General features: G+C 40.9%; 1 protein-coding gene across 1 annotated transcript in view; it reads left to right on the top strand.

The window, feature by feature from the left end:
• Window positions 1-13,179, top strand: part of st6galnac5a (ST6 (alpha-N-acetyl-neuraminyl-2,3-beta-galactosyl-1,3)-N-acetylgalactosaminide alpha-2,6-sialyltransferase 5a) — a 56,779-nt gene that overhangs the window by 22,462 nt on the left and 21,138 nt on the right. Inside the window, exon 4 of the mRNA XM_028593811.1 lies at window positions 9,724-10,136. Coding sequence (XP_028449612.1) covers window positions 9,724-10,136 — 413 coding nt within the window. The remainder of the gene's footprint in view (window positions 1-9,723; window positions 10,137-13,179) is intronic.

Here is a 13,179-nt window from a genome sequence, read left to right as displayed (position 1 = left end):
TGGTTCTCCTCTCAATAGAGCATTTTTCTCTTTAATTATCCATTCAGTCACTCTTTCACTCTCTCCATCTATTTAATTTCTTTGTCCTTGCATTTCACCTTCCATTTCCTTCTTCTTCTTCTTCTTCTTCTTCTTCTTCTTCTTCATGGCTCTCACAGCAGGAAACATTTTTTTAAATCTCATTTTAGAGCTTTTTTATGGCCTTTTTCACAGGCAATTTTACTAAATGATGAAATAATACATTATCATTGCAAATATCCACTGGATTTATTGACTCCGCTGTTAGAAACAGCTGGCTTTACAAAAGGTTGTGATGCCATTTTCAACCAGTCTGTCCACTTTCGCTTTGTTGATTTTGTTTAAGGATTTATTTTATAATATTAGCTGTTTTATTTGTTGCTGCAGCGGTCGTTTGCTGTGTAGCAATGTTAGCCGTGGCTCCAGGGATGGTAATAAATATCTCGACACTAGCAGGTCAAATTTTTTATTTATCCAGTGAAAATATTCCAAGATCTACAGTATCAGATGGATTGCCATTAGATTTTGTACAGTCATTCATGATTATCAAAGGATGCTTAATGACTTTGGTGATCCTGACTTTTCCTCTGATGTCACCATGAGGTTGTCACAACAACTAAGGGATGGATTGCCTGTTTCAGCCAATTCTCAATTTAACTAATGAAACAAGGTGGATCTTTCAGAACCAAAGTAAATTAAATATTGTAAACAGTTACTGTGGGGATATAATTAAAGCAGAATCGGGTCAGATTATCTACGATACATTTAATGTTGCAGTGGTGCCATAAACCAGACCCTCCAGGATTTCACAGCCTTTTTTTGAGATTGTTGCGGCCCAAAATGCCTGATTTTACGTGTGTAACGTCAACCCTTTCTCCCTCCTGCTTGGTCAGTGGCTCTGTCACATATTGACGCAAAGTCTGGCACGTGGGTGATTGGTTGTAGTCGCGGGAAACTCCAATTTGTGGAAAAGTTGCGGTGATTGGTCAAAATTGCGAGTCGCACCGAATTCACAGTGATTGGTTGAATTTGCGCGAATTGTTGTGATCGCGACATTGTGAAATCCTGGAGGGACTGAAAAACAGGTACTCTATGAATCAAAACCTACACTGTTGTGTATGTATCTATGGCGGGATATGTGTCAAGCATAAATGTGGCTTTAGTCATGTTTCCTGGCCATGTGGTGCTAACATTTTGTTCTGCTATAAGCTGCGTCTTTGGTTATTTAATGATCAAAACTCGCTTTTCTTTTCTTCAACCATATTACGCTGGAGAATGTGACCCATCAGTCACTGATGGGCCATGGAGGACAAAAGGTGCATTCAAAACAGAACACATAAGCAGGGTGATATATGATAAAAGATACTTGCATGTATATTAAGGTCAGAATTTTCCCTTCTTTGCTTAAAAAAAATCAATAACTTTAAAGAGTGTTTTTGCTTCCTGCCACCATTAATTTCTGACCGTGGGTAAAAGGCGTCACTCTGAGAAGGCTACAGAAAACAAAGGAATCTTTGACGAGCCTAAAGGTCATGGCCCGAGGCCTGTAGGAGGCTGAAAACGCTCTGTTCTGTTGTTGTATCTCTGGGCGATACTAGACAGCCAGACAGCATCCTGCTGGGCTGCATGACTGCCGGTCTCTCGACACTCACATTTACCGGCCATATCCTCCATTTCGCATCCTTAAAGACCCAGCATCTTCACTAAGCCCTCGCTCGAGCCCCCTTCCAACTGTATTCACCCACACAAAATCAATAACACTCAAATGCCATTTCTCCGCACTGTGGGGGTATGGCACACATCAAGCGTAATGGTTCACTGCAGTGTAAGTATGTCTTTTCCTCAAGGGACCAAGCTGAGTTGGGGAAGGAAGAGGGGGGGAGTCGGGTGAGGAATTAAAGCTAAATTCATGCCCCCTTAAGACCTATGTGAGTTTTAACCACCAATTATTGCCTGTTATCCATGGGCAGCATAGGGCTCTGAGCATGAAGACTATGAAGCCAATCAGGCCTGGCCGATCTGCACTCTTAACCAATTACAATCACATAGTGGCAATGTGTAATTATATAAGTAATTTTATTCCTCTCCATAGTTTAATTGACCGTTCTGAACACTCCGCTTCCAACAGTTTTTTTCTACTCTTGTCTCAAGCTTACATCAAACCGTGCCAGAATTCTTTATACGGTCATCTGCTCCAGGCACGTTACTGCAGTGTTTACATATGCTATAATCTTGGTTTTTCAATGTTAATTTCTCCCCAATTTCGGATCACATTTCAGCTGAAACAAGTTCGATTGTGTAGTTTTTGGTTTAGAAGCTTTTATTGGGGATTTTCACGGTAGAAAGTGCTGCTATAGTCCATTACAGTCATTACCCCGGCTGCAATGCCAGACGGTACAAAGACGGCGAGAGCACAGATGCGGAAGACCCAGAAACGTTGACCAATCAGAGCAGACTTTGCTTTTTTGGGAGGGAAGCTTAAAGAGACATGAGTTCCAAAAGAGCATCTCAGACAGAGGGTGAATACAGGTGCAGGTGAACAAACATGTTCCAGGAAAATTCTTACTTTAATATCACTGGAAACACATATTCAGTGGCGAGAAAATAGTTTATTTGCTGCTTGAATCAACACCAGAACACTCTTTGATCCCCACCCACCCCGTCTCTCTCTGCTCTCAAGCATACCACCTCCCCAGGTGGTCTGGGATTCGGGCTACCTCTCCCTATCATCCCCTCCACCATGTTTCTCAAGGTTAATCCCTGCAGCTTTGACAGCCACGTTTTCCTCGAATCAGAAAGTCAGGCAGGGTGAGCGGTGGGCAGGCAGTGATGACTCATGCAGCGCTGTGAAGGATGGGTTCACTGTAGGCTGAGAAGGGTTCAAATGCCAACCAGAATGAGGAAACAGAGGAGGGCGGCCCCTGCTGCCTGGGTTGTCACTCCTTCAGGCGGAGCAGAGATGTGACTGGCTGTTGTCTGTAGGTTGGTGTTTTTTTACTTTTTACTAGGCCACTGTGGATAGATGGATGGGCTTAATGAAACCAGAGCAGACTTGCGGTGTGTGTCACAAGTGGGACAAGGTTAACCTTCATCCCTCTTAGGCTAGAAATCTCATGAATTGAAAAGCGATTTTGTCATTCTGCTTCTCAAATGTGAGGGTTTACTGCTTTTCTCTATTTGCTATGATAGTAAATTGAATTTTGGACAAAACAAGTTTTTCTGGGAAACTATGATTGGGCATTTATTTTATTTCTAGACCAAAATATGAATCAACTAATCTAGAAAATAATTTGCTGATTTTTTTGAGAATAATAATTAGTGCAGCCCTACAACTATCACACTGTGGCTCACAAGGGGATACAAAACACTTTTTGAAACTTTTATAAAATATCAACATTTCTATTTGTTTCACGTCCGTGACATATTCTACAGATATAGACATTAAAGCTAAATGCGAAAGGTGTAATGTATCAGCAGATCATGTCATTGATATTTGTGTTAGAGGAAAAGGTTATGAAGCGTGCGCTAAATTGTAAATAATAAAGCCAGAGGGCTTTTATTTTAAAACGAAATGGGGAGCATTGAGTTAAAAATTGACATTTATTTCATGTATGTGACATATTCTACAGTTATAGACATTGAAACTGTAGTTTAATGTTATGGTATGATGTCAGTATGACTATCAACAGATTATTTCCACTGAATATGTAGATGAGCCGCAGCCACACAGCCCCATCATGGCTGCTTCAAAGTGTTAACATGTCCGCCGACACACCAGCGCTGCTTGGTTAGGCACCCAGTAGTCTCGCTTTGCCCGACCCTCCTCCAAAGCGCGCTGAAGGAGGGTCTGGCTACTCACATAGCATTTGGGGATGGGAGGAAAACGTGCTCTGGTTTAATGGCATTTCTTTAAACCAATCACAATCGTCATGGGCGGTGCTAAACTCCGCACAGAGCCGCTGTATAAAATAGTGGTGTGAGAGAAAACTCAGATTGGACAGATAGTCTAGCTACCTGTCTCAATTTAACCTGCAGAGATCTGGGGAGCAGTAAAAAAAATTCCAACACTAAGAAAGTGGAAGGAAACGAAAAATGCATGCATCCGGTGGAATTTCCTGCGGCAGTGCAGCAATCCCGGAAGTGTAACATCAAGGATATAGACCAAGGGGGTAAGCTTCGCTTCAGAACTCGAGCCATCTATGGTGCCATTTTGTTGCTAACTGGCCATCACCTCCTGTTAGCATTCCGCTGACCGCCATTTTTTTTTTACGTCACTTGACTGCGAATAACTTTACATCAGAAATGTTTGAAGACTCTATTTGTCCGTTGTTTAGTTCCAAAGAAACACAACAATGTATAAAAGGCTCCATTACCTTGTACCTCACGTTATGGCTCCGTAGCAGACGTTTTTGTAAATATAAGCTAACGATTGTGTCATAACCAAGTGACTTACTGTCGCATAGTAGAGGAATTACCGTATAGTACAGGAGAAGCTCGCAGGCAGTTTCGACTTACATGAGCTGTTTAGGTTTAATTACTAATGTTAACTGGAATGTTAGTTAGCAATAATTAGCCTGTGCTTATGTTATCTCCTTACATATACATACGCTCTCCGTATCTGTAAGATTGGAAATGATTGAGATTTCTCTTGGCACAGCTACCAGAAGACTTACAACTTTCAGACACGTTGCTCACGTCACATTCTGTCAGTTGGAGGCTGCGCAGTAAAGCTGGCCATCACCGGAAAAGTGCTTCTAATAGCCTTCACTGGTCTCCGTCCAGAGACACGGGTTCTATTGGTCCATTATATACTGTCTATGATATAGACTAGGCGCCCAGACTTTAGGCTTACGTGCATAATTATGGTTTTGGGTTAAATAGCAATAAAGCCTCGAAGGTTAACTTCTAACTGCCGACCACAAGAAGCACAAAAGACCAACGCTGAGCTAACGTTAGCTATCCATCCATTCATCCATATTCATCTGCTTATCCAGTGTCGGGTCGTGGGGGGAGCAGCTCCAGCAGGGGACCCCAAACTTCCCTTTCCCGAGCCACATTAACCAGCTCCGACTGGGGGATCCCGAGGCATTCCCAGGCCAGGTTGGAGATATAATCCCTCCACCTAGTCCTGGGTCTTCCCCGAGGCCTCCTCCCAGCTGGACGTGCCTGGAACACCTCCCTAGGGAGGCGCCCAGGGGGCATCCTTACCAGATGCCAAAACCACCTCAACTGGCTCCTTTCGACGCGAAGGAGCAGCGGCTCTACTCTGAGCTCCTCACGGATGACTGAGCTTCTCACCCTATCTCTAAGGGAGACGCCAGCCACCCTCCTGAGGAAACCCATTTTGGCCGCTTGTACCCTGGATCTCGTTCTTTCGGTCATGACCCAGCCTTCATGACCATAGGTGAGGGTAGGAACGAAAACTGACCGGTAGATCGAGAGCTTTGCCTTCTGGCTCAGCTCTCTTTTCGTCACAACGGTGCGATAAATTGAATGTAATACCGCACCCGCTGCGCCGATTCTCCGACCAATCTCCCGCTCCATTGTCCCCTCACTTAATGTTAGCTAGCTAGGCCAAATGGCGAAATAAAAAAAGAAAAAATCTGACTTCTCTGATTCGCTACGCAGCTTGCAGACAGTGCTGATTAGGCTGGTTAGGCATGATGTAAATGTAAAACTGAAAACAAAAGTACAGAAGTATCATCAGCAAAATGCACTTAAAGTATCAAAAGTAAAAGTGTACCTTGTGACTGTTGATGTATTATTAAATATGACATTATTAGTTTGTTAGATTGTACTGATGCATTAACGAACTTTACATTGCTGCAGGGCTAGTTGGAACTTTTAACTACTTTGTATACAGTTGGCTAGTTTAATCCAGTGGTTCCAAAACTAGGGGTTATGAGATAATTAATGGGAGAGGAAAGTTTTTGGACTTTTTCTTTATCTTTCCTTTTGTTGTGAAGTGTCAATAATTTTTCTTCTTTGAGCTAAAATGAAAGGTTTGAGAGGTGAAATGTCCCTTTGGTGACTTCTATTTCTAAACAAACTAAACACTGAATTTGTAGAAGAAACACGGACTCACGATGACTATGAGTGCAGCTTTACTGCTTACTTTTCAGACTATATTGTGCTAACCTGAAAAAACATTTCAAGTTTTTCTTCTTTCTTGTGTCTATTTTTATGCCTCCATAAAGACAAAAATAGCCTAATGTTAATCAGAATACATAATTTAGGGTGTTTATTCACTTTGGTTAAATTACTGATTGCAGTTTTGATGAGGTGATGCACCAGGAAACTGATTAAATGCACTTATAAAGAACCTTAACAGCTGGAGTTTAGATGCAGTAAATATTTGAATTATGATCAAAGGTATTTTGTTGTTTGAAGGAACACATTAATGATAGATGTGTTTTGAATTATGAACCATTACATGAATCATTGGAACACAATTTTCACTGGAGTTTTGTTGAGGATAAATACAAATCAAATGAAATTTACAGTTTTTAGGAGTAGTGTGTCTCGCAGCCAGTTCTTCGAGTCAATCTCCTCAACCCAAACCACCATATTGGATAGGTCATGTAATTCCGGCTGAAATGGAGAGCCTTGTCCAGACCATTCAGCCTATTTCTCGGTAATAGCCTGACCAAGCTCCCTGAAGAGGCCAATTCTGGCCAGCAAGGCCCACTTAAATTCTCCGTGAGACAGAGGAAGAGAGAATAGCGTCTGTGAAGCCACTTAAAAGCCCCTGGGTGAAAATGGGATTTCTGACCTGCTCCACTGGTGCTGCAGCTCTACAGCCAGATTTGCTGTCAAGGCGCTGCCAGGTGGGAAAGGGGAGGGGCTGTGGGGAGAGATGGGAGGAATGGATGGATGCTGCTGCTGGTGATGGCGTAGACCACTAGGACCTCATTAGCTCAACATTTCATCAAACACTATGGCACCGAGGTGGCTCTCACTGCCTCCATATATCTCTTTTTGCTTTCACCATCTTTTCTTTTTTACTTTGTTTTTATCATTTTTCTTCTCTCTTTCCCACCTTCCTTTCTGTTCCTCAAGGTCTCATTAACCAGATGAGGCTGTTCAGATGGAAATCTGCCACTAACTCAAAGTCAGCAGATGAGGATGATAATAACACATCTGATAATGACCCCCCCCCCCACTCACACACACACACATATCCAGCTTATAATCATTTGTTCTTGTTAATGCCATGAAAATGTAAATTTGTTATGGCTATAAGAATGTAAATAACCCCCATATTTCTGCTGGGGAGATATTCCAGGGTGCATTAGAAGGATCTGCAGGGCCTGGTTTGCATAGCATTGCTTTACAGTGCAGGGGAAAATCCCAGACACACTCACATGCATGCATACAAAGTACATGTGTAGCAGACACACACACACACACACACACACACACACACACACACACACACACACACACACACACACACACACCAGCTTAACATACACAAATAGGTTTATGTTAATGAATTATGTGCACAAACTCAGATGAGCATGCTAGAGATATCAAATATACAAATGCATGTCTTTTCAAAACCGTTTCAAACACTAGCTAACAGGGGATAATTGTATGACTGAAGGAAAAAAAACTGCAGAATAATCAGGAAGATGGAAAAATTAATTTTGTTTTTTATAATTGCAGCCATAAATATAATTTAAATCAACAAAATACAACAAAATGCATGTTAGATTTGGTAGAACATGCCCTTTGGATATATCTCTACTGTTTAGCTATATGGCTGCAACTGTTATTTTCATCACTGATCAACCCGTCAACAATTTTCTTGTTTAGTCGAGTTAATCCATAAAATGTCAGAAAATAGCTGACATATTCAAATTGCTTGTTTTGTCTGACCAGCAATCCAAAACCCAAATATATTCTGTTCACTAACATACTGTAGAAACAAATATTCAAAATGAGAAGCAGGAACCAGACATTGTTTTATTTTTGCTTATAATTTGACAGAAATGATTCATTGATTACTATACCTCCTCGGGTTTGTCAATATGGAATATGTGACACAGCTATTTTATTTTTTAACTTAAGTGGCTGGTCAGTGTTTGTTTCATCCAGATTAGTTTTAACTTGTTATTTAAGATTTTAACAATACCAGATATGAATAATAATTAAAATAAAAAGGAGACATGAGAAGACCTACAAAGCCTAAAGACAAACAAATATTATAATTTTAAGATAATTCACGAGCAATGTAAACAAAGAAGCAAAAACATAAAAATAAAAAATATAATAACATAAACATGTATATTAGTACAGTAAGTACATATACAGATGTGTGACAAATTAAAGGAAAATCCAAAGTGTATTTGGCCACCATGTGCCGCCAGAACAGCTTCATTGCGCCTTGGCATTGATTCGACAAGTCTCTGGAACTCTACTGAAGGGATGGAACACCATTCTTCCAAAAGATATTCCCTCATTTGGTGTTTTGATGTTTGTGGTGGAGAGTTGAGAATTTGGTGAAGGATGACTCATCTGACAATGTCACTTTTTCCACATCTCTGTAAATGGTTGTGCAAATGTGCATTCATCTTTGTAACCCTGCAACCCTAATATAATATCCCTCTTTATGTAATTGTCGACAGATTGTTCTTGCAGACACTGTCTGGTCACGTCCTGCATGGACAATCTCAGAGAGATAGAGTTGCTCTTCTGTTTTTCCTTAAATATTGCACTCACGCACGAGCATCACCGTCATCGCATGTGCACTGTCGAACCAAGTTGTTCGACCATATTTACTGATGTCTTTCCCAAAGATCTAAATGCTGATGTCACTTTAGTCACGGTTCCTATTGAAACACGAGCCAGTTGAGCAGTCTGTGTGACTGAAGCTCCTGTTTTTTATGCCCCAACAACGAACCCTCTTGCAAATTAAAATGGGTATTTTCCTACCATACATGTTTAACTCATACCAAGTTAAACAAATCCCCTGATCAGGTCTGTTTCATGCTGATTTTGATGCATTGATGATTTGTTTGCAATCATCAGTATGATGAAGTGATGAAGCTGTAAATTGATAAAAGTAGTAAACTGATTTGTGTGGGTATTTAATCCACATATATATTCATCATGTGTATTTTAATATCAGCAGTAATCTCTTTCATGAGTTTACTATGGAGTTCCTGATCAAATATAGCATATGCTGAATACTTTATAGGTTCAGAATTCAATATGAATGTTATGCATCAGGACTGTTGTTTTGGAGGTAAACACACATTCGTCTGTTGTGTGCGAGTGGGAGAAAGATGTAAGGTGAATCCTTTGTAAGACCCCGGGGTTTCTACCAATCGCAAAGCAATATGACAAGCTACATATTCCCAGGAGGCTCTGTCACTACCCATTTGTCAACAAAGCATTTTCTGCCTCAAACACATAACAAAGCTTTTTACCAAAGTCCCCCTAGGTGTGCATTTCTGTCTGCTTTGCATATTTCTGTATAAACCGGGGCTAAACACAACTTTCAGAGCAGTTTTGACTTCTGGAAAAAAAAAAAAAAGTTTATAGCAAATATGGTGCAAAACAAAATATTCTGCTGGCAGTGCTGCAGGTGCTTCCACAGGGAATGAGGAGGCCAAATATGTTGATGCACAATACATATTTGTATGAGAAAGTTTTAATTTCTCCTTGTTTACTTCATTCTTGTTTTCTTCCATTAATCAGCCTCTCAGGATGCACTGCCAGACTTGCGCCCTTGTGACCAGCTCAGGTCACCTCAGCGGAGGCGGTCGGGGGGAAGAGATTGACCGGGCAGAGTGCGTCATCCGCATGAACGACGCTCCCACCGCCAGAGGTTACGCCCGCGACGTCGGCCGCCGCACCTCCCTGCGTGTCATCGCTCACTCAAGCATGCAGAGGGTCCTGCGGAGTCGCCACGAGCTGCTCAACGCCAGCCAGGACACAGTGTTCATCTTCTGGGGCCCCAGCAGCTACATGAGGCGTGACGGGAAGGGCCTGGTGTACAACAACCTGAGGCTGATGAACCAGGTGCTGCCCAAACTCAAAGTCTACATCATCTCCTGGCAGAAGATGCTGCAGTTTGACGAGCTCTTCAAGAAGGAGACCGGCAAGGACAGGTGAGGAAAAGATTGGTGTGTGTCACGATCACAATGAGTGTTCGAGAATGCAAAAAGGAGGGAAATCAATCTGATTCTGACTATGAGATGCACGAAGGACAAAGAATTTAGCAGATTAGTATGGAGTGAATAGATTAGTTGATATACAGTAAATAAACCAGCAATTTTTGAGTAAGAGGTTCAGGGAAGACCCAGGACTAGGTGGAGGGATTATATCTCCAACCTGGCCTGGGAACGCCTCGGGATCCCCCAGTCGGAGCTGGTTAATGTTGCTCGGGAAAGGGAAGTTTGGGGTCCCCTGCTGGAGCTGCTCCCCCCGCAACCCGACACCGGATAAGCGGACAAAGATAGATGGATGGAGGTTCAGATTAATCAAGTTCATCAAGGAAATATTCCAAACATTTGTTGGTTCAAGATTCTCAAATCTGAGAATATGTTGCTTTTTACATCATTGTAAACTGAGTATATTTGGAATTTAGACTTATGATCGGACAAAATACAGAATTTCATCAACTTCATCTTGGGCTTTTTCACTATTTTAAGACACTTTTATTGACTCAGTGATGAATCCATTGATTGAAAACAAAGAATTAACAGATAATCTTCAGTTTGAGCCTTTAAATTACAGTGGCATTATTATATTTTGGCATGCTTTGTTTTGGTTAAAAGATCATATCGGTGTGGTAAATTTGCATATTTAAGCCTACTGTATAACAAGTGCTTAACCATGTTAGATTTCTGGTTTCTAGTACCCATACTTATTACTCTTTTTCTAATAAATATAGTCACTCATGGTGTAGTTATGGTAATGATCAGGCAAAGTAGGCACCTGGTCCTGCTCAAAGAGATGCAATATGAGGCAGAAATGTGCAGCGGCGTGAGGTACAATATGTGCCTTTTAATGTTAGTCCAATTGAAAGGCTGGTGGATGAGAGCTTAGATTTCTCCTTTCTTTAAGTGGTCAATCTCCATAGTGTTACACGGCTAAGCTAACCTTGGCTCGTAGAACAAAGGAACATGTATAACAATAGTATGAATGTATTCGTTTTACTTTGGAGTAGAGAAGAAATGCTCAATGTGTAACATGCAAGTATTCTGACATAAAACAGTAAAATCAGTTCCACATTTAAAAAAGCAAGGAACCTTTCCAGTCAAAACCAATTCCACACAGTTGTTTGGTTACAATGAAGCATCATCCGGCCTTCAGGACACTATAGTCAACATTCAAGGTTAATAGCTTTTCCAACATATTCTACCACAGTTATTACTATTTTGTACCTTCAAAACACATATTTTACAATACTAAACATGTTTAAAGATAGCTGTTTTTTTTTATTTCAGAACTTCAAATCAGCTTTCATAAGAGACAAATGCCTTTTAAATGTTCTTTGATTTAAACATGGTGCACTCAGCTGTAATAACAATAGAATCAGGGTACTTTTTATTAATTACAAAACAAGAATATCACTTATAAACTTCTAATTCTACGTATTTGTAGCTTATATGTTGCTTATAATTTTGAGACCATCATTTGTATGATAGTCCTTAATTGTGGTTACTGAGCAACTTGTTTCGCATGTAAACAAATTGTAGATGCCAGCTTCCACACACACTTATCTCTCTCTCTCTCTCTCTCTCTCTCTCTCTCTCTCTCTCTCTCTCTCTCTCTCTCTCTCTCCTCTCTTTCTCTCTCTCTCTCTCTCTCTCTCTCTCTCTCTCTCTCTGGGCATTGTGCTGGGGAGGAGGGGACAACTTTGAATGGTGTGTTTAACAGTAAAGCCATACTCACTTGTCCAAGCTAAGTACTCCATGAGTCCAAGCTAAGTTCCCAGTCCTGTGGCCATACATGCTTAATGATAACGCTACCCAACACACTCTGTTTTGTGTGTCTCTCTCTTTGTCCGGAGGGTCATTGGAGACTGAAATTGACTTCAGCTTTAAGATAGATGTCAGAGGGAAATTGCAGAGAAGAGGATTTGGTGAATAGCTCAGACATCCATCCTTCAGGATCTGTGTTTGCAATCATGGTAAATGTTTACAGTGAGCAAGCAACTTCTGCTGTACTGTTATCCTTTTCTAGCATTAGGCATTAATATCTGTGAGGCTTATTTTAGGTCATTTCTACTCTGTGGAGCGTGGGATTGGAAGAGAGAGAAAGAAACTGTTATGAAATAACAATATCTTTACTGAATTTACAAAAATGAAACATTGTTTTAATACTCTGAGCCTGTGTGAGAAGCATTAACAGCAAAGTTTCTGGGTAATCAACTGTGCGATCGGCAACCCTGCAAGCCAGTAATTGTAATTATGGCTTATGCTGTTTCAGTAAAGGTAATTAAGATGGTGTGGGATGTTGTCACATCCAGCCATTTTAAAAACTCTAACAGAGGAGCAATAAAAAGCAGGTGTCCCTCTGCATCCTCTGTGTTAAATTAAAGTCAAATTAGCTATTGAAATAAGTTAGTTTTTTTTTTTATGCCATATTTTATGTTCCCCATAAAGATTTTGTTGTAATCGCTTACAGTCCCGCTGTGTTGCACTGTTAGGTTTCAACTTGATACATTGGCCTGAGTAGTGGTGTAGTTTGCTGGAATAAAATATGTAGGTGGCAGGTTTGTTCAGTTACCAAAGGATCACAGGTTTGATCCCTTTAACAGCAAATCTAAATGCTGTTGAAAAAGCTGAAACAATGCCAGCTAAAGTATAGGCTGACCTGGAAAACAAATCTGTGGTGATTTAAAAAGTTGGAAAGAGGATAAGAGAAGCCACAGTAGGCCCAATATGCAACGCAGAACAATAGAACAGCTGCAGCCACAGTGGAGAGTTCACAGACCTGGAAGAACACTTAGCTGATATTGATCCAGTGACCAAACCCAGCATCCTTTTAAGCCCTATGAATTCAATTTATAATAAACAATAGCCTACAACAATGTTAAGAGGGAGGGATATATATAGACAATTCAACAAAATAGAAACAAAAAGCAAACCCAACTGAAGCAGGAAAGAGAGTCTGCTGCTCGAAGAGAAGTGACATCAAAAGTAT

This window comes from Perca flavescens, chromosome 12, assembly GCF_004354835.1.
Source record: "Perca flavescens isolate YP-PL-M2 chromosome 12, PFLA_1.0, whole genome shotgun sequence".
Taxonomy (NCBI): Eukaryota; Metazoa; Chordata; class Actinopteri; order Perciformes; family Percidae; genus Perca; species Perca flavescens.
Note: the sequence above shows the minus strand (reverse complement) of the source record. Positions and strands in the feature narration are given on the sequence as shown.